Source organism: Ambystoma mexicanum, chromosome 6q (assembly GCF_040938575.1).
Source record: "Ambystoma mexicanum isolate Mex_15411 chromosome 6q, UKY_AmexF1_1, whole genome shotgun sequence".
Taxonomy (NCBI): Eukaryota; Metazoa; Chordata; class Amphibia; order Caudata; family Ambystomatidae; genus Ambystoma; species Ambystoma mexicanum.
In genome coordinates this window covers 1,557,713,417-1,557,733,093 of record NC_090937.1, presented here as the reverse complement: position 1 = coordinate 1,557,733,093, position 19,677 = coordinate 1,557,713,417, and the positions used below count along the sequence as shown (strand labels likewise).

At 45.1% G+C, this 19,677-nt stretch overlaps 1 protein-coding gene across 1 annotated transcript in view; it reads left to right on the top strand.

Moving 5' to 3' along the window:
- The window catches only part of ADAM33 (ADAM metallopeptidase domain 33), a 390,445-nt gene that overhangs the window by 352,769 nt on the left and 17,999 nt on the right, over positions 1–19,677 (top strand). The window contains exons 10-11 of the mRNA XM_069630341.1: positions 8,360–8,496; positions 9,639–9,744. Of these exons, the coding sequence (XP_069486442.1) occupies positions 8,360–8,496; positions 9,639–9,744 (243 nt within the window). The remainder of the gene's footprint in view (positions 1–8,359; positions 8,497–9,638; positions 9,745–19,677) is intronic.

The window sequence follows — 19,677 nt, the reverse complement described above, 5'->3', positions numbered from 1 at the left end:
GAGGCCTGCTGTAATAATCCTAAACCTTTTCATACGGTTTCTACAATGTCCATGTCATGCTACGTCCTCTATAGGTTAGTCACACTTGATCATATCAGGTTCCATATATGTGTCTATAGTTCCACAGTGTTATTCGTGTTAAGCCTCTGCAAGTTTGCTTAGGATCTGTTACGCATTGCGATTCTGCATTACCGCATTTGGCAAAATAATAAAAGCAATCACAGTGTGCATATGTATTTGTCCTCTAGCTATAGAACTGCGCAATTATGTTCTTCATAAAAATGAGTGTGTGTTTGTGTGATGCAGTGCGGCACTGTGTGGGCTTCATGTCTAACGCTGTTATGCTGTGGTGTCACTAGTGATGTCAGCATCATGGCTTCCTGGTGCTTTTGTCAAGACAGTCCATGAGATTATTTCCGTCCACGATCTCTGTTTATTGTGAAGATGTGTACAGGATTCAGTCTGTATGGCTGGCTGAGAGGATACCTTTCAGTGTACTTGTCAATCATTGTTGCACTTGGGTTTTGTCCAAAAAACGATGGGTGACTGCAGGCATTTCTGGCCTTTCATTGCTTCATGAATTTGGGAGGGCAGAGGGGTGGTCTAGAGACCCCGACCCTCTCTTCAGTCCCCTCTCTGGTCGACCGGTCGACCACATCCCGATATGTTAAGCCATTAGCTCTTGGTTGCCATATTTTCATAATTTCCCTGAGGTGTAATAGTAATTCTCATGATCATCAAAAGTCCATTCCATATAACTGAACACTCCTTGCGGGTTGAACCACACCCATTTTCCCATGTAGTACTTTGCATTGAATGGATGGTCCAATTTCATCGCTCCAAGTGGGAATATTTCACTGTTTGCTATTCTCTCTCTCAGCTTGTTTCTTTCCTCCACTATTTTGTCCTTTGCACCTCTTATGCTCACATCCATCAACATCTTCATTCCAATAGTTTCCTCTGCCGACTTCTTGCACTGAACTATACATATCTTCACCATGCATAGCGTCACTCTCTCAAATATCAGTGCTCCCAATATCAGCTTCAGCCCATCTGACAGCCATGACAGCCATGACAGCATCCATGACCATATCTATGCTATCCAACTCTAGTCCTTTGCAGCCCCCTTTACTTCTTCCTCCATTTTAGCATGCATCTGAGATAGATGAGTTACCGCTTCTGTCAGTGTGCCATTTTCTTCATCATTGGCAGGTATAAATGTGCAACAGGAACTCCCAGTTTTTGCGCAAACTCCTCATTCCATTGCTGGGACCAGATCCAGAACATATCTATTTTGGAGCACCATCAAGCTCACTGCTCAGAGCTCTTCCTTTATTGCGTTGAACCCATTCACTGTGGAGTTTATCGTCATCATCATCTCCCAGCGGGAGAATTGCAGCCATTTTGCATTTGTTTATGCCTGCACAGATGGAATGAATGATGCAAAAAACCTTTGCGGTCTGCTAAACAGTCTGTGTTCTCCTGGCACTTCATCCAGAGCTTCTTCTGATTTCAGTGAGAAATAGTTGCTTCTTTTCCCTTTACTCATTTTCGCCAGCCTTTGCCCTTTGCCTGTTTGTTCTCCTTCTACTGACCTTTTCTTCCTTTTGTTAGTATTCATCTTCGGGACGTCATCAAGCTTTACATCCTTCCATGGCATGACCAACAATGGCATATTGGTATGTACCAAAAGCATACTCCTCCCCAGTTGGGTGGCAGTTTTTCCTATGCCTTGAATCCACATGCCGAGCAATGATCCATCAGTACTGCTGTGCCTGTCTTCATCGCTGCATGCTTTTCTATGCTTCGGCACCCTGTATTGTCTCCAACTTCCACCTCAACGTCATTTTGGTAACTGAGTGCTGGTATTTTCAGGGGTATTATAGGCATTGGTCCAGCTTCGTTCTCCACCCACATGAGCAATTTTGCACTCGCATCCCATTCCTTCAGGCATTTATTATTTTCTTCTAGTACCTTGTTCAGTGGAGATTGTGCTAGGGTCAACCCCTTGCTCCCCTCCACCCTATCCTTCCATCCATCCTCCGTGTATACTTGACCATACACGAGTATCTGTGGTCTTCCCCAGCACCCCGGATCTCCTCCTGACTCTTTTACCCATGTCCATGGGCAATGCAATGGTTTCAGGGTTATAGTCTTTGTGTACCCTGCTTGTGGTCCCTATAGTTATATATCATATTGCTTCATCTAACTGTCAATAACTGTTCATCATATCGAGAGTCTTTATGTAATTGTCCTCATACGGGAACGTCACTTGAGACATCCACCTCAATGTTGCTGTCTTCCCTTGAAATCTCCCTTGAGTTGTTACCATCGCCAGGTACATCAGGCACTGTGCTCTTGCCGCTGGAATTTCAATTGCTATAAACGTTCTGGAATCACTTATGGCATAGGGGATTAATGAGCAGACATAACAGCTCTCCCTGGTGGTTTCCTTACCTACTTTTGTAATGTGTTTCTTGTGCAGGGTCGGTGAGATAGAGATTGACCCCTTTCATGTCTTTGTTCCCTCTCAATCGACTTGCGTTTTTCCTGCTGTGCTACCTCTCTCTGCCTCGCGATCTTCTCTACTTCTCTTATGCTCCTGTCCCGTTGTTCTACAAGTCAGTTTTTCCAATAAGACTGTGGACTTCCTGCATACTCACTGAACTGAGTCAAAACGTATATCCTGGGAGTTATGAATTAAATACTGTTTGCTAACACATTTTGAATTTTTAAGCTCATCTTGCTTTCTCTCACTATTATCCCTTTCTATCCTCTCGTCTCTTTCTCTCTGCTGCTCCTTCATGTTATCTCTTCTCCTTTCCCTGTCTTCTCTCTCCAACCTTTCTTCTCTTTCCTTCTCCTTCTTGTCAGATTCCTCCATTATCTCAGCCCACTGCGCTGTTTCACTGCTCCCCCTCAAGCCTTCTCTTGCCTTTGTTGCCCCTTCTGTTTCCCCACCTGTCTTCCTTTCCAGCTTCAGAAGTATCTGTCCCCCTATCTATTCGTTTGTGGCTATGTTCCCCAGCCCCTCCTTCATGTCTTTCTGCATCTTGCCAATTGCCCCTCGCCCAGTAGTCAGTTGCCCTGCGCCTCTCTCCCCTTTCTCCCTAGTATATGGTGGTGGTTTATATGTTGGATTTGAATACCACTCTGCTGCTCTTAATTCTCTGAGTGGGTATATCCCTTGCTCATCGTCCGTGTCATCGGACAACATGCTTGGAGGGACTTGCGGGGATCGGATGTAGGGGCCATGGTCCCCTGCATCTTCTGCTGTGTCAGCATCCACTGACGCTTCGCTGTGTCCCCCTCTCCCTCTTGAAACAACCTCCAAAGCTCGAATATAGCCATGTGGCTTGCTAGCTTCTTCCCCTTATATATGTCAGTAGTGATTGCTGCCCATCTTAGGAGAAACTTCTGCAAAGTGTTCATGGTTTAGTTAACCTCATCTCGGTGCCTTTAGACCATTCTAACCTATACTATGGGCCTCATTACGAGAATGGAAGTAGCCATGGAGCTACTAGCTCCATGGCTGCCTCCGTTCCGGGCTCCATTACTGGGTTCCTGCAATTGGGACTTACCGGGTTATTCCGACATAGGAGGACCCGGTAATTCCTCCTTGCAGGAACCCATCCCCATTCCCATTTGAGCCCCCATAGGGCTCAATGGGAATGGGGAGGGAGGTAATAACAGGCAGATTACATCTGGCCCGTTATTGCCACCCTCTTCCCCTCGCGGGACCCGGAAAGCACTCCTGGTTTTACCAGGCGTGTGATCCAGGTCCCGCAATGGAAAGCTCGTAATCGGCGCCCCCTTCATTATGGGAGCGCCAGCCTTATAATGAGGCCCCATGTCCTTGTAAGGTGGGAGCGTCTTACACAGGTGCTGTATGGATGTGTCACCCCTGCACTTCCCTTGATACATTGCTCTTGTGTTTACCTGACCTCAAATTGAGGGTTTCGATAACCCGCTGTTAAAGTAGGAACTCAATGTAATCACGATATTGTTAAATCACTACGAACCTCTCTGGCTCCAAAATCTGTCAGGCATGCTGCGTGCTCCAGCCCTTTACACACTTGCTGCCTCCTCAGGCATACCCACAATCTTGCACATACACCTTCCGTGCATCGCCACTTGTTCACGTCGTCTGCCAATCCCAAGTTTTCGAATGCTAGCTCCTCACCACCTCGAGCTCTCTGTCCTATGTACCAACCTATGGGTGACGTCACCAATTTACCAAACAAGGTAGTGCTGAAAAGTCATGTTACACATGCACACTGTTATAGCCCGTTAGCCCCAAAATGTACAAACCCCCAACAAAAACCTCAAAGCTGTCTTTCCTCCTCCTGGCAGAGGATACCAATATTCTCTCGTGTTTGATCCGTAACTGCTGCGTCGCCTAGCACATAATACGCCTCTGTGAGACTTAACCAGTCGAATCACCTTCCGCAATCTAGGTAAGCTTCCTTGCTAAACCTTACGGGGATACTGTCAACTATTACCTGAGGTAAAACTCACAGGAAATAACAATTTACATACTTCTGTCATCCGTGCCTTTGAGTCGATAGTCTAGGTTGTTTACCAGAACCATATACCTCGGAACTCGAATGTTCCCTAACTACATATAATGACATCTACCTCTGCTCCTGTCCCTACTAACTTTTGACAATGCTGACAATACTCTACTATACTCAACGGTACTCCACAATACTCTGGGCCATCTGAGGTTGAACTGGCTAGCTTTGGCTGATGATCTGTGTTTTTGTTGTTGATAGGACCCCTATCAGACCACAGAGAAAGCTTGACCAGTTCCTCATAAATACAATAGAGAACAACCTCCTGGTAAATGACAACAAGTCCAAAATCGTCATCTTCACTACCAAGACTAAACCCAAAATCGTCATCTTCACTACCAAGTCTAAACCCAAAACATTGGGCCTCATTACACGGTAGGCGGTAAGGGTTAACGGTCACCGGTAATTGTACAGGTGACCGTTAACCCTTACCGCCTTACTACGAGGTCCCTTAGCGGGTTGGTACTTTAACGCCTGCTTTTAGCAGGCGTTAAAAACCAACCCGCTAAGGGACCTTGGTGCTAATTACGGCACCGCAAATTTGCGGTACCGTAATTTGCACCTTCCCCATTCCCATTATGCCCCATGGGGCAAAAATGGGAATGGGGAAGCGCAATGGTGGAAGGGGGAATTACCGCCCCGCCAACCTTGGAATAGGGCGGTAATTCCCCTTTCCACCAAGGCGGTGCCGGTATTTTTATGCTGGTATGGACCAAGGTGCTATTACACCGCCTACCGTGTAATGAGGCCCAATTTATTGGAAGGTGGGTGAACAAAGGCTTGAAAGGATTTCTTCCATCAGATATCTGGCGTACAATTTCACCAATGAATGCCCCTTAGCAGAATGAAAGGCTTCTCAGCGAGCTAGACCTGAAATATCCATGTTAAAAGAGATTCACAATTAATTGTGTACATTTTAGCTTCTCTCACTTCTCTGTTTCTATCTATTAAAGGTGGAACCAACTATACAATATGGGTTGGATATGACTTCCTTAAACTGCTTGGCTTCCTGGAGACAACGGTTATTCAAAGATAGTGTGCTGTGAGAAACCTGAATTTGTCTCACCAGCTAGTCCCAGAGATCTGTCATCCAGAAGGCCAGGACACAGCCATCGCTATTGGATATAGTTTCTGGGGGAGGACCAACGGGGGAGGATCAACTTGATGGGGATCTTTGGAGAGTGGAAGTGGGACACCAACAGGTGAGACATGGTGCTCCCTTTCTTATAACACCTTTTACCCATTATACCCCGTAGGATACTTAGAAACTCTACCCCACCGATTGCAACACAAACACTTTCTTATACTGTGAAAGACAATGGACTAACACCAGAGCCATTTACCTGACATGTCCAAATACAAGGGTCAGGCAGAGTCAGGCAATTGACAATAACTACACTTACCTGACGGCCCTTTCCCTTTCCCACAGGGATAAAAGGCGGAGCATGAAAGCACAATTTGAGCGAGAACAAATGCACAAGGAAGCAGCTGTTCCAAGACGGAAGTTCAAACAGAGAAGAAAAGAGACAAGACCGGAGAAAAGATAACAAGGAGTGCAATGCTCTTGCCCTTTTTGACCCAAACACACAAAGCCTCTGTGAAAGGAATCATAAGACCGGGAACTACAGCTGGCGTGTGGTGCAACAGATATCAGTGATGCACAGGACCCTCCAGCACTGATAACCGAGGCGGGGGAGCGCACTTGCTACCTTGGTACCGTCCTTAACTCCAGAGACAAGAAATGACAAGGAGGTCAGCACAGCCAGTGAGTCAGAGAAAGAACCAATAATAAACTGGGTGGTGTTGAGCGAAGGTTGCAAACGGCAACCTGTTATGAATAAAGAACTTGTGTGAAAGTGAACTTTTAAAGCCATGGGAAAGACCAGCTGCAGAGAGGCCCAGCGCACCATGGGTGTCTATTGGAAAAACTCTGGCTGGTCCCCTTTTCTTGTGAACATTATAGTATCAAGAGGCCGTCAGAAAGGCCAGCATAAAGAGTTAAGGTGGTCAAACAAGGGTCGAGCCAAAATCCATTGTACAATCAAAAGTCCTTAACCCATTACCAAGGTTTTGACATTTCTGAAACGCCGTAGGAATGATAAATGTGTAAAGCCTGACTGGGGGTTTAAGAGAAAGCCTGACTGGGGGCTACAAAAAGCTAAGGAAAGTGAATCCCACAAGGTATTATGAATAAGTGAACTCTGTGAAACTGGTAAATGTGAACCCGACTGAGGGAAGCCAATGCTACAAAAGGATCGGAGCCCGGTTGAGGGAGATCCACGGATGAATGGAAATCGCCCGATGGGAAGGTTACTGAAAGGAACTTTTTGTTTGTTGATTCTAGCACATCAGGCCCTCTGAGGCAAGAGACTTGGTGTAAAAGAGACTTGGCCACAGAAGGCCCTGATAATTTGGAAACGATCTGTAAGCTCGTGCTGGAGAAGCCCAGGAGTCTGCTGTGTTCGAGAGTCCCACCTTTTCCCGTGCTAAAAACATGGGGAAGGGAAACCCCAGTTATACCATCCTGACTTATCATTTTGTGAACACTACTTTCTTTTCTGGTAAACATTATCCCACACTATTTTGTAACTTAGTGGTAAGGATTGGGAATAGAGTTTTTTTTAGTATAGGCCCTTTTTATTTGCAAGACACCACTAGGACTGCCTTATTATTATTTGATGGTCGTAGCTTGCTCCCATCTTAGGTTTAGGTTTAGATTAGGCCTTTTTATCACCCATTCATACAGTTTAATAAATACCCTTGAACTGTGATCACTTGTGTCTGTCTTTACTGATGCCACCATGAGCTCCTTAAAGTGCTCACCGGCGAGCTCGCTCTATATGGATCTGGGGGAATGTCTGGTTTAGGTTTAGCATAGGGGTTAGGGTAAGGATAGGGGTTAGGGTAAGGATAGGGGTTAGGGTAAGGATAGGGATTTTGGTTAGAATTAGGATAAGAGTTAGGTTCAGGGTAGTTGCTGCAGGGCTGGTGATGTTGCGGTTTAGTTAGTCATTAGGGTAGATTTAGGGTCATGGTAAGTGTTAGGGTAGGGGTTATGATAGGGCTAATGGAGAAATGGTTTGGGTATGTGTAAAAGAAAGTATTAGGGAAGTTGGGGAGGGCTGGTGATGTTGGCGTATGATAGGGGTTAGAGCAAGTGTGAGTGGTTAGAGCAAAGTGTTAGAGTTGCAGTTAGGCTAAGGCTACGGTTAGGATTAGAGCAAAGGTTTACGAGTTAGGTAGGGCACGGGCTATGACATTTGTGGCGAGATGATGATGGGATTGGAGTTAGATTCACTGTTCATTTTCCATTGATTTTGTATTGAGTAACATGCAAATAAAATGCTTTAATGGGCTGAAGGGTTAGTGTTCTGTAAAGGTTCAGTGTAGTAATTAGAGTTAGGGTAATTGTGGAGGTTTTATCAAAGGTTTGGGAAATTGTTAGGGTTACAGCCTTGCACTTTTGTGTTTTGAAATAGCTTGTTTTTTTGTATGTATCCAAATTCGGTACTTTTGGGTGAAAACTAGAGACAACAGGGAACATCAAGGGTTATTAATTGATGTAAAAAAGAAAATGGAAAGTGGCATAAATAATAAGCGATGTTATGATTCCGGCGCCAAGGGAACCTCAACTCCTTGTGGTTTCCCTTGTTTCCGGATTCCACTGTCTATAACTGAGAATGACAGCCGATTGATGGGCTCTAGTTGGAAGAATCAGTGAGTGTATAACACGTGACACCTAGACCAAAGACTAACATGCTGGCACTTCTCTGCTTGCTTTCTAGGATACCGGGGTCAGCGCCGAACACTTGGCCAAACAGGTGGCACATGAGATGGGCCACAATCTGGGGATGAATCACGACACCAAGGAATGTCGCTGTCCGGTGTCTTCTGGACACTGCTTATTATCAAGACACACTGGGTAAAATATGATGTGTGCAGTATCGTAGGGGCTCTTAAATGGAATTCAGAAAACAGTGCAAAACAATGCCACCCAATGAAAAGATCCCTTCATTCACAAAGTCTATTACATGAATCGGTTTGTTATTTTATTCATCCATTAAATATATATGGGGCAACATGGTTGAGGATCTCTCAACAATCTTCTGTCGTTCGCTTGTTAATTTGTCGTTATATCAATTTGCCAATTAATTCACTAATGCACCATTCGTTCATTCATCCAGAAAATACAATGCATAAATCCACATGACTAAAGGTCATCTGCTATACAAGACATGTCCGCACAAGTCATATTTTCCATCTACACATTCGTCCATTCATTCACCAGTACATTCAATCATTTGTCCACTCATGTGTTCATGAAAACCTGGTTCTTTGCCTAATCTATCAAGCCACGTCTTTTCCCCTTGATAGTTGATTTGTTTACTGTCATAACTCAAGCCTGTGCATAAATGTAACTGGTCTGCAACAGCGCCCTGATGCCTCAGGGTTAAGGCGCTTTTCAAATGAACAAATAAATAAATAAATATATTCATTCAATATTATGAGTCAACATGAAGATCTCCTGCTACAAAAGCAACACCCATACACGTAGCTTCTTCGATTCAAACACACATTCATCCACGTATATGTTCACTCATGTATCCACACGTTATTTGACTCATCCTTTCTTTTATAAAATGTTACGCTTCAGTCCATATGGCTGTAGTTCACCAGCTATGAAGGATAAATAATTACACTGTTCCAGTTCCTTGAGTTGGACATGTCTAGGAGGGCTTCCAGAGGTGATGTTGGGGTTTAATTAGTCATTAAGGTAGATTAAGTGTCAGGGTAAGTGGTAGGGAAGGGGTTATGATAAGGCTCGGGCTAATAGAGTAAGGGTTTGGGTATGTGTTAAAGAAAGGAGTAGAATATCCAGTGATGTTTCCTGTGGTACTGTTGGCCAGAGAAGGTCCCTGCAGGCGGCTGACAGCCTCCCAGTGTCACTCTGGTCATGAGTTCCTAAATCACTGTCTTTCATTTGTGCTGTGATGTTATGTGTTACTCGGCCTCACCTTTTAATGTCTCTGAATGGCGATTCTGTCTGTACACTTCTTCTTGCAGGCACAACATGAAGGGCGTGTTCAGTGACTGCAGTCACCGGTTCCTCTCAATTTTCCTCCATGAACAAAACGTCACCTGCTTAAAAGACAGACCCAAGACATACATGGTGAGTGAGTAGGCCTTGTATCAGGGGCATGGAAGTCCAAGCTAGAGTTAACTTGCTGGTTCTCACCTCAAAGCTTGCACACTGGCACATCCCATCACTGTTGCATACTATTTAAAGGAGTGGTATCCGGCATCAGTTTCTTTTCAAAACATTGAAGTAAACATCAGTGGCATCTTGGAGAACTGAAATTAAATATATATTTATATGAAAATATGCAAAGTAGCCCCCGAAATGAGCCTTCAAATTGACTCGTGTGTGAGCTGGGGCCAGCCATTTTAGAAAGGCTCGTTGCCTCTCTGCCTCAAATATTACAAAGTCACAATACCATATTTCTGACTGAAATGCTCATTTGCTCAGCTGAGGCTACTTCCTGTTTGAAAGCAAACACAGTGGTGCATGGTATCCCTGCACTGCCCAGCAGACCAGTAACACTTCAGAGAGATAGACACAGTTAGATAGTTAATTTACAATTACCTAGTCCGATGAGTAGTGTGGTGGTAAAATGTGCTCTTACTGGCCTTCGACAATGCGATCTTCTGTGGTCACAATAATGAGCATTTCTGGCAGAAAGGTATCACAGGAAAATGTTCCCTTCTGTTCTTTGATGGGGTTAGGTCTTTCCTACAAGACTGCAAAATGTTGCTCCCGGCTAGCCTGTGGCTGCCTTTCCCCTTTCCTTTGTTTCTCATAAGCAAGTTATTTGTTTTGATTGGTGGACTTGCCTTTCCCACCGGAATCCGGACTGTGGCTAGCCTGTATTTCCTCCTGTTAGTCTTGCTCATTTTCTCGTGGGGCTTCAGGCCTTAGCTACACCAGTCTTTACGTGCAGGTGAACAGGGCTGTCAATTTTGTTAGCCTTTGTGCCATGGCCGTACTCCAACTATGACCTGCTGATCTTGATGTCTAACTTCCTTCACCCTTCCTTAGGTCCTTATTTCTTGGATATTGCTGGTATTCTATTCTGAATCTCTGTCCACTTCCATTGGCTGCCTCTGGCTTTATTCTGCCCCCAATGATGATCTCCTAATTATCTCCTCTATTCTTCTCCATCCATCCTCTATTTGTATTCAGTCCCTCCTACAAATCCCCCCTTTCAAGTCCCTCCCTCCCTTCTCTTCCACTCTGGTCTTCCCCTTCTCCATCTCTGTCTTTTCCCATCTGCTTTATTCTTTACCCTTTCTCCTGTTCTTTCCTCCTCCTCCAGGTCTGTCCTTTTGCTGTTCCTTACTCCGTCCTTCTCTCTCCTGGTATCACCCTCCAACTTCATCCATTACCTGTTCCTCCCTTATCCTTCTCTCTGCTTGTTTTCTACATGCACCTCTGCTCTGCTCACTGTGACAGATCTAGCAACACCGTCAATGATTCCTTGGAGAGATGCTTCTGTTACATGGCCAGGGAGAGGCAGACGCTATCTGATGGGTGGCTATCCGTGAGAGCACAACGCAGAGGAGGACAAACTCCAGAGAGTCAGGAAAACACTGAATCAAAATAAACCTTCAGATATAATTTTTTTTATGTTTAACAATTTGTATTAAAGTATTAAAGCGAAAGCACAGATATACATGAAATAATAGTAGTTCATCAAAAGAGGGTAATCCTAAAGCAATCAAGCAACAATAAAAGAAAGGCGTCATAGAAAACATAGCAATAATGTTTATTGAAACATCTAAAACATGAAGAATCAATAAGGTTAGCATCCAGAAAAGCAATGATTTGGAAAGAGGAAATCATATGTAGGATGCAGAGATATATGTGATAGATAAAATGGAATTGAGAAATGTATCATTTGATTGCTGGCAGTTAATCAGAACTATAAATCTGAAGGAAATTTAAAATAGACTAACAATGGGAGATATAAGACAAGAGACAAACACGGCACACTAAGGAGAACGAGAAAGGGGTAAGGGCATGTTAAGCTCAATAAAAAGTGGAATGGTGCACATACCACCTGATGTTGCTAAATTGCCTGATATAGATTGGTATTCCTAGGAGCAGAAACTAATTTATGAGCCATGAGCAGACATGTTGTGAAATGACAGATAATTGTTGACAGAAGCCCATTTGACCTCAAATTTAGAAATTACGTTAAGGCGGTTAGCCATGCACTGTTCCAACTTTTGTACCTGACACACATTGTTCCACCAACCTGTAAGAGAAAGATTATGAAATTGTTTCCAGTTAGTAGTAATTAACTTAACAGCCAAGGCAATGCAGAAGTCATATAATATATATGTATCATCACGCAAATGTCCACGCAAAGATATGCTGCCCAATAAAACATTGGCGAAGAAGAGTCTGAGGTTGATATTAAAAATAGTTTTTGGAGATGACCATGCCTCATGCCAGAATTTTTAAATTAATGGACAATAAAAAAACATTTGTTTGAAGGATCCCAAAGTATTACCACAGGACCAACAGTTGCCTTCGGAACAATGACCAGTCTTGTATAACTTCAACTGGGTGATAAATGCTCTGTGTAAGAAAAAGAACATATTTTGTGTAATGTTAGCGGATGGGGCTGCATGCTTCACCTTAGCCCCGATCAAGGACCATGGGCCTCATTACGAGTTCGGAGGTAACCGTGCCGGAAATTCCAGCAGGTTACCGCCGGACTCTTAATACCATTTCGCCTCTGTGATCGCCGTAATCACCGGTGCATTACAACCCTGTTGACCCGGTAATTCCGGAGGCGGAATTCTGTTAATCCCCATTCCCAGGGAGTCCCATAGGACTCCCTGGGAATGGGGAAGTGGAAACACCGGCACCATGCTGTAATGGTGCCGCTGATTCCATGTCCACCTGCAGGCAGGTGGTGTTAAACCCGCCAGGTCAGACCTTGTGGGAGTGACACCTCCGGCCTGCAGGACTCTTTAATCAGCCGGTCCAGAAAGAACGGTGGTGGCGGATTTGCCACCACCGTTCTTTCCGGACTGGCTGACTCATAATGAGGCCCCATGTCCTGTTATCAAACACCATGTCACAGTCATTTTCGACTGATGCTGGATAGACCCTTTTACAATGGGAATTTTATCCATCAAAAGTATTTTATAAATAAGGACAGCTTTGGCCTCAGGAGACATAATTAACATTAGTAGTCTAGTAGGATCAGAGACAATCTCCGCTCCACATAATACCCTCACAAGGATTGATTACATCTACATTACTGAAGGTCTACTGGACATCACGTCTGGCTCTGACATACATCCAATCTCCTGGTCTGACCACGATATGGTCACGCTGGATCTCCATTGTTCAAAACTCCCCCACCGAAACTCAAAATGTAGGTGCAACGAACATCTATGGGAGGACCCACTCTTCAACTAAGAACTCGAGAACGATCGAACAGTTCTTCATCACTAATATCACACAGGAGGTTCACACGGAAATAATTTGGGAAGCGGCCAAGGCCACGTGGAGGGGCATCCTCATTAGAGACGGAGCCCAGAAGAAAAGGGAAAGATCCCTGATAGAAACCAACCTTAGACAGCAGATAAGGAAAGCGGAGGAGCTCGCCCAGTCAGCACCTACACAGAGACAGAACCACCTTGCTGAAGCGAGAAGCCATAGGGATGAACTGAGGGCACTCGAAGAAGGGAAAATAGTTTGAAACCTACAATATCTCAAACAGAAATTCTACGAGAAAGGAGACAAGGCTGACACCTATGCTAGCGGCTCAGTTACGCAAACAGAGAACTGACAGATTGATCAAAGAAATAGAAAGGCCGGGACCCGATTGTGGTTCAGAAACTGTTAGCACCCCGCAGGAGATACAGGAAGCATTTGCTACCTTTTAACAAAGACCTTTACTCGAACACACAGACGTCATCCACCCAAAATATAGATGCATAAATAGCTGAATCGCTTAAGCCCTGGAAACGCTGATCACAGCGGTCGAAGTAAAACAGGTCATCCAGCATCTCAATTTGGGCAAGATTCCTGGAGACGACAGATATACCCCAGGATTTTACAAGACCTTCTCCACACACTCCACTCTTAGCATCACTATTCAACAGCATACTAGAAACGGGTGCCGCGCCCCCTTCGTTTTCCCAAGCCTTACTGTCAGTAATCCAAAAGAGGGAAGAAATCCCAAAAACTGCAGTACCTATCGTCTGATATCACTCCTTAACATCAACACAAAGATATACGCCAGAGTCATAGCAGCAGGGATGGAGAAACATCTACCAAATTTAATACATCCGGACCAAGTGGGTTTCATCATGGGCAGACAAGGCGCAGGCACAATGAGGAAAACACTCCACTTGATCCATCAAGCGCAGACCATGGATGGAGACCCGACGCTCCTATCGCTAGATGCTGAGAAAGCGTTTGACAGGGTGGCATGGGACATTTTGGATAGAGTCTTAGTGAGAATGGTCCTCGGCCCAAAACTTTGCTGGGGAATCGGAGCAATGTACACTGCCACTAAAACCAGTGTGGCAGTCAACAGAGGATATTCAAGACCAAATGAGTCCATAAAAGGAATTACAGTCGGAGAACAAACATACAAACTAGGCCTCTATGCGGATGACATACTCTTACATGTCACAAACCCCTTAACATCATTCCCGGCAGCAATGGAAATGATAAAAGCCTACGGGAGACTACCAGGCCTCAAAATAAATACGGGAAAATTGGCCATTCTCCTCCTAGACATCAGCAAGGATGACACAATGTTGCGGTTTGGGCCCTTAGGTATGAAAGTCAGCCTCACCACCCTTCGATACCTCGGCATCAACGTTACCTGCAACCTTGGAGACTTATACAATGTGAACTTCCCATCCTTACTCACCTTGATCGACCTCAAGAGATGGAAGAAACTCACGATTTCATGGCTGCGGAGACTCAACGCCTTCATGATGGTGATCCTCCCTAGGCCCCTGTATTTGTTCCAGATGCTTCCAATTAGTGTTTCAAAAGACTGATGCTCTCATTCCTGTGGCAGAACAAAAAATTGAGGATTCTTTATGCCCACCTCAGGCTTCGCAACGATGTAGGGGGTTGCGCACTCCCAGACATACAATTATACTATAAGGCCACTCAATTGCGGATCCTGATTCCGCACCTCAGACAGAGGAATGACTTACACTGGGTGGACCTGGACAATCATAACTTTCGACCCACATCTGTGGCGGAATTGCTCTGGGTGCCCAGATCCAAGCTACTCCGAAGAACTGGAGAACATCCCATACTAGGTACATTATGGAATGTGTGGAGAAAGGGTAAAGGAATGGAAGAGATCACAGCATGGCCCTCACCACTGGGGCACATATGTGTCCCAGGCATACGTGATGCAATCCTGGAACCAGAACGATTACAAACCTGGTAGGAAGCAGGACCCGAGAGAATAGGTCACCTGTGGAAGGAGCAGAGATTCTTGACCACACAAGAACTTGAAGAGGAGTTGGGCTTGAGCCTGCTCCCCGTCCTCCCGTATTTACAGCTCAAGGAGATCATGACAGACAGGAGATCGAAAAATGAAATACAAAGGCAGCGCACCCCGTTTGAGAAGATACTAAACACGAGAACAGGCTCCAGCGGCATAATAGGGGCCATGTGAATTGCCCTACTAGAATTTAATAATTCTTCCATTGGAACCCTGAAAAACAAGTGGGAAGCTGACGTGCAGTGAAATTCGCCTCCTATAATGTGGTCTCGAATGTGCAGTAGGACAGTGAAGGTATCTATTGCATGCCAATATAAACTTCATGGAATCAAGTTGCTCAACAGATGGCAATATGACCTCATCAGACTTGCAAAGATGTACCAGAGTGCAGACCCCCACTGTTGGCGTAAATGCCGGCCAAAAGCCAATTAATGGCATATGTGCTGGGACTGTCCTGCCACCCAAACATTTTGGGACGAAGTACTTAGTTGGATCAAGGAACTGGACGGCATATACAGAGAAAAGGCACTGCTACTGGTATTGTTTGGTCTGGAAGAAAGTTGAGACGAAATCTTCCAACTTCTGAAAATAATCAATGGCCCAGATTGGCCGCACGTAGCCAAAATATATACTACATGGACAGCTTAACGGCCTCCCTCCATGCAGGGACGTCATTTGGGGGTAGCCAGGGGTCGCAACTGCGACCTCTGTGGTGTCCCTTGCGACCTCTACTAAAAAAAAAGTTATGCAAGCTCCTGGGCTGTGGCTCTTTACTTCTGGGGTGGCTGGCTTTCTTGTTCAGGCCCCTTAAAAAAAAAGACTTGAGGCACTTGTTCTTATTTTTCTTCTAACACTTTCAGCACTGACCCTAAATAAGAAAGAATAGGAATACCAAATAATGTGTCTTTCTGGAATTCTATACAGTAATTGCTGGCCTCATTAAATGTTTATTTCAGGCACACTTCAGGGGGTGAGTCACTGATTTAGTCTGTTCTTAAACGCCTCACTAAGCCTAAGCCGTTCATCCTTCTGAGGTCGATAAATGAGTACCAACACAGGTTGGGTGATATTGGGTGTATATTTTTTCTATATAAAGCGCTTAATGATGTGTTATTATATAGCACTTACGCTTATCATTTGGTCATGGACGTCTACTTGCATACACAGTCATTTGGTAATACGGGCCAATAAACACTGAACTTAATGATACATATGGCGATCCATTCTTGTATAAATGTACATCATATAGTGATATCATAACTATATTTTTCATAGTGTACAATGCTATGTGATGCCACTTCCTGTTTTGTCAACGGGTGAAATGTCGTGTTCCATCGCTACCCGCTATATCACTTTGGGGCGGGGTCTAATGACATCACTTCCTGTGATGTCATCAGAGGGTCAAGGGTCGGGTGATGTCACTTCCGCTACCCCAGGCATTTTGGTGAAATGACGTCCCTGCCTCCATGGCGACCGTTCATCAGTAGGCATAACCTGGACAGATTTTCTCCTCAAATACTTAGAGTTACCCAAAGATGTATGGAGCACACGAGTCGCTGGACGATATGAACAGACCTATTGTGACCACATCTCTTTTGCCATGTTTATTAATCTTGCTTACACCCTGTGCCTTTAGATAGTGCCTTAGACCTTCGTACACAGCGCTCTGAACAGCACGTGAAGTCATTGTTAGCTATATTTGACAATAGGTTTGAGAGGGGGGATATGGAGCTGTGGGGACGCGTATTATATACACGACCTTAACTTACATCTGCAAATCGTTGAAGCATAAATCTTTCACTTCACTGTTGTATGTTTACCCATATACTATGCAAAGTATATATCTGTTGTACCCTACGAAATCAATAAAAATAAAGTTAAAAAAATAAATAAAAAGGAAGATTAGAGTGCGTGGTGCTGGTGGTGCTGAAGGCAACGATCGAGCGCTCCTCATCGACCCAATACGATGGGCCCGCTGGATGTTAAGCGGTGTCTCGGGCGGGATATGGAGCAGAGCAGGCAACATTTTTTGTAAGAAAGAAATGGCATCATTCCACTAACAGCCGTCCGGAAGCCCAGAAATGCGAAGATTATTGCGTTTCCCTCTGTTTTCCAACTCTTCATTGTGCTTTTGCAAGTCCTGAACTGCTTTTTCTAGATGAGGAACTCAAGGAATTGAATCTTCAACTTGACTGATTCTGTTCTCCACTTCAGCCATTCCGTTTTCAAAGATACTCCATCTGAAATCCAGTTGTTCCAGTTTTTGATTTGTGGTTTCAATTAAAGGTTTTAGAGAGCGAGTTTCCTGCAAAACCACATCCATTTTTGAATCTAGAGTTGGAGGCGGGGGAGGGGAGTCACCTATGCCTGAGGATATGGTAGAAAGAAAGAAGGCCTAACAGGCGGTTTTTAAAAGAAAAAGAAAATTCCACTTTGTACTGGTGCAAATAGAGTCATAAACGCCTACACACGGGACAGTGGGGTAGCTGAATAAAGCTAAAATAGCCTAAGAGTTGAGCTAAAATGAGTCACGTACAAAATGCAAGAAATAATTACTACAGTAAATGACCAGCCTGTGAAATGCTATTTGTCCAGGAGGTGGCAGCATCGCTCCACGGAGGGCCCAGTCTAGTCAGAAACAGTGCGGTAAAGTAGCTGAGTATGCCTGTAAGTCACCTCAAGAAGAGCGGTAGCCAGCAAGCATTAACTCGCCTCAGGGGACAAGACCACCAGTGCTCACCCTGTGTCGCGTTGAAGAGCTTGTCATTTAATATATTTTGAAAGCAGGCTACACGGCAGAAAATATGAGCGAGGAAACAAGAAATAAAAGTTACTTAAGGAGAAGTAAAACAATAATAAAAGTGCTACTGGCAGGAGCAGTGCAATCAAGTGGCCATCTGCATCAGCGCCAAGCCACGCCCCCCACTAGATGTAATTCATAATGACAACCATACGTCTTTGCAACTTGCCTGTATCGCTTATTGTGACACAGATAATTAATTCCCTAGTTTTCTTGACCATCAACCTTATTTAACTACCCCCCCCCTCCCCTTTTTCTAGTACTGTGAGAAACCTGCAGGTGTCTCCCTGGCTCATCCCCGGGATCTGTCATCCCGGTGGCCAGGACACAGCCATCGCTATTGGACCCAGTTCTTGGGGGCGGACCAGTGAGGGAGGATCACCTGGATTGGGGGTCCTTGAGGAGTGGGTGTGGGACACCGATGGGTGAGACGCAGTACCCCCCTTCTTTCAACACCTTTTACCCCACCCTCCCATGCAGAATATTCTAAAACACTGCCCCACCATTTTCCGACACAAACACTTTCGCACAACACAAAAGAACACAGACTAACACCAGAGCCATCTACCTGAAATGTCCCAATACAAGGGTCAGGCAAAGTTAGGCAATCGACCAGAATCACACACACCTGACGGACCTTTCCTTCCTCACAGGGATAAAAGGTGGAGCACAAGAGCCCAAGATGAGCAAGGCAGACCGCATGACGTGAGAGCTAACTCAGCATGGCAGTTAAAGAGCAGGAGAAAGACGGCGCAGTCTGAGAGGGTGAAAAGGAGAGAAGCAACCTTTCCCTTTCCGACCAAGGTCCATGAAGTCTCCACAGAAGGAAACGTAAGACCGCGAACAGTAGCCAGCATGTTTTGCATCAGTTGCATCAGATGTCAACGGTACATGAGACCTTTCTCCGCTAATAACCAAGCCGGGGAGAGACGCCTGTCTCTGTGGTACCAACCTTGACTCCAGATATGTCCACGTCTGCAGGTGCCCATACTCCTTTCAAGGAAGCAAGACGGCAGTTGTTAGCCGGGGAAGAGCTTTAAACTTGTTGGAGGGACGGAACACAATTCTGGGAACGGACGGAAGTACGCGTTAAGTATCCACATCTCTTTAGATGTGCCACATTGGGCACATTAGGGTGGAGCCATAGTGGGAACTCTACATTTCCTAAATGCAGGAACCAACTTCTGGAACCTAGTAGACGGAATTGATAGCTGCTCCAGCCATGGTAGGCAGTAAGGGTTTACCGGTACCAGTATTTTACCGGTACTGGTAAACCCTTACCGCCTTACCACGAGGTCCCTTTGCGGGTTGGAGAATTTAACGCCTTTTTGCAGGCGTTAAAAACCAACCCGCAAAGGGACCAGGGAGCTAATTACGGTACCGCAATTTGCAGTGCCGTAATTAGCACCTTCCCCATTCCCATTATGCCCTATGGGGCAAAAATGGGAATGGGGAAGGGCAATGGGGGAAGGGGGAATTACCGCCCCACCAACCTTGGAATAGGGCGGTAATTCCCCTTTCCACCAAGGCGGTGCCGGTATTTTACCGGCATGGACCAAGGTGCTAATAGCAACTTGGTCCACCGCCATCCGTGTAATGAGGCCATAAGAATGTAAATTTGTGTGTCTCCTGAAGAAGACGTCACTATAATAGAGTATTACGTTGAAACCGGTAGAAAAACCTGAGATGAGGTCGTGGTTGAAGGCTCTTGTGACCCATCTCAACTGTCTGGCCATTTTTATCACCT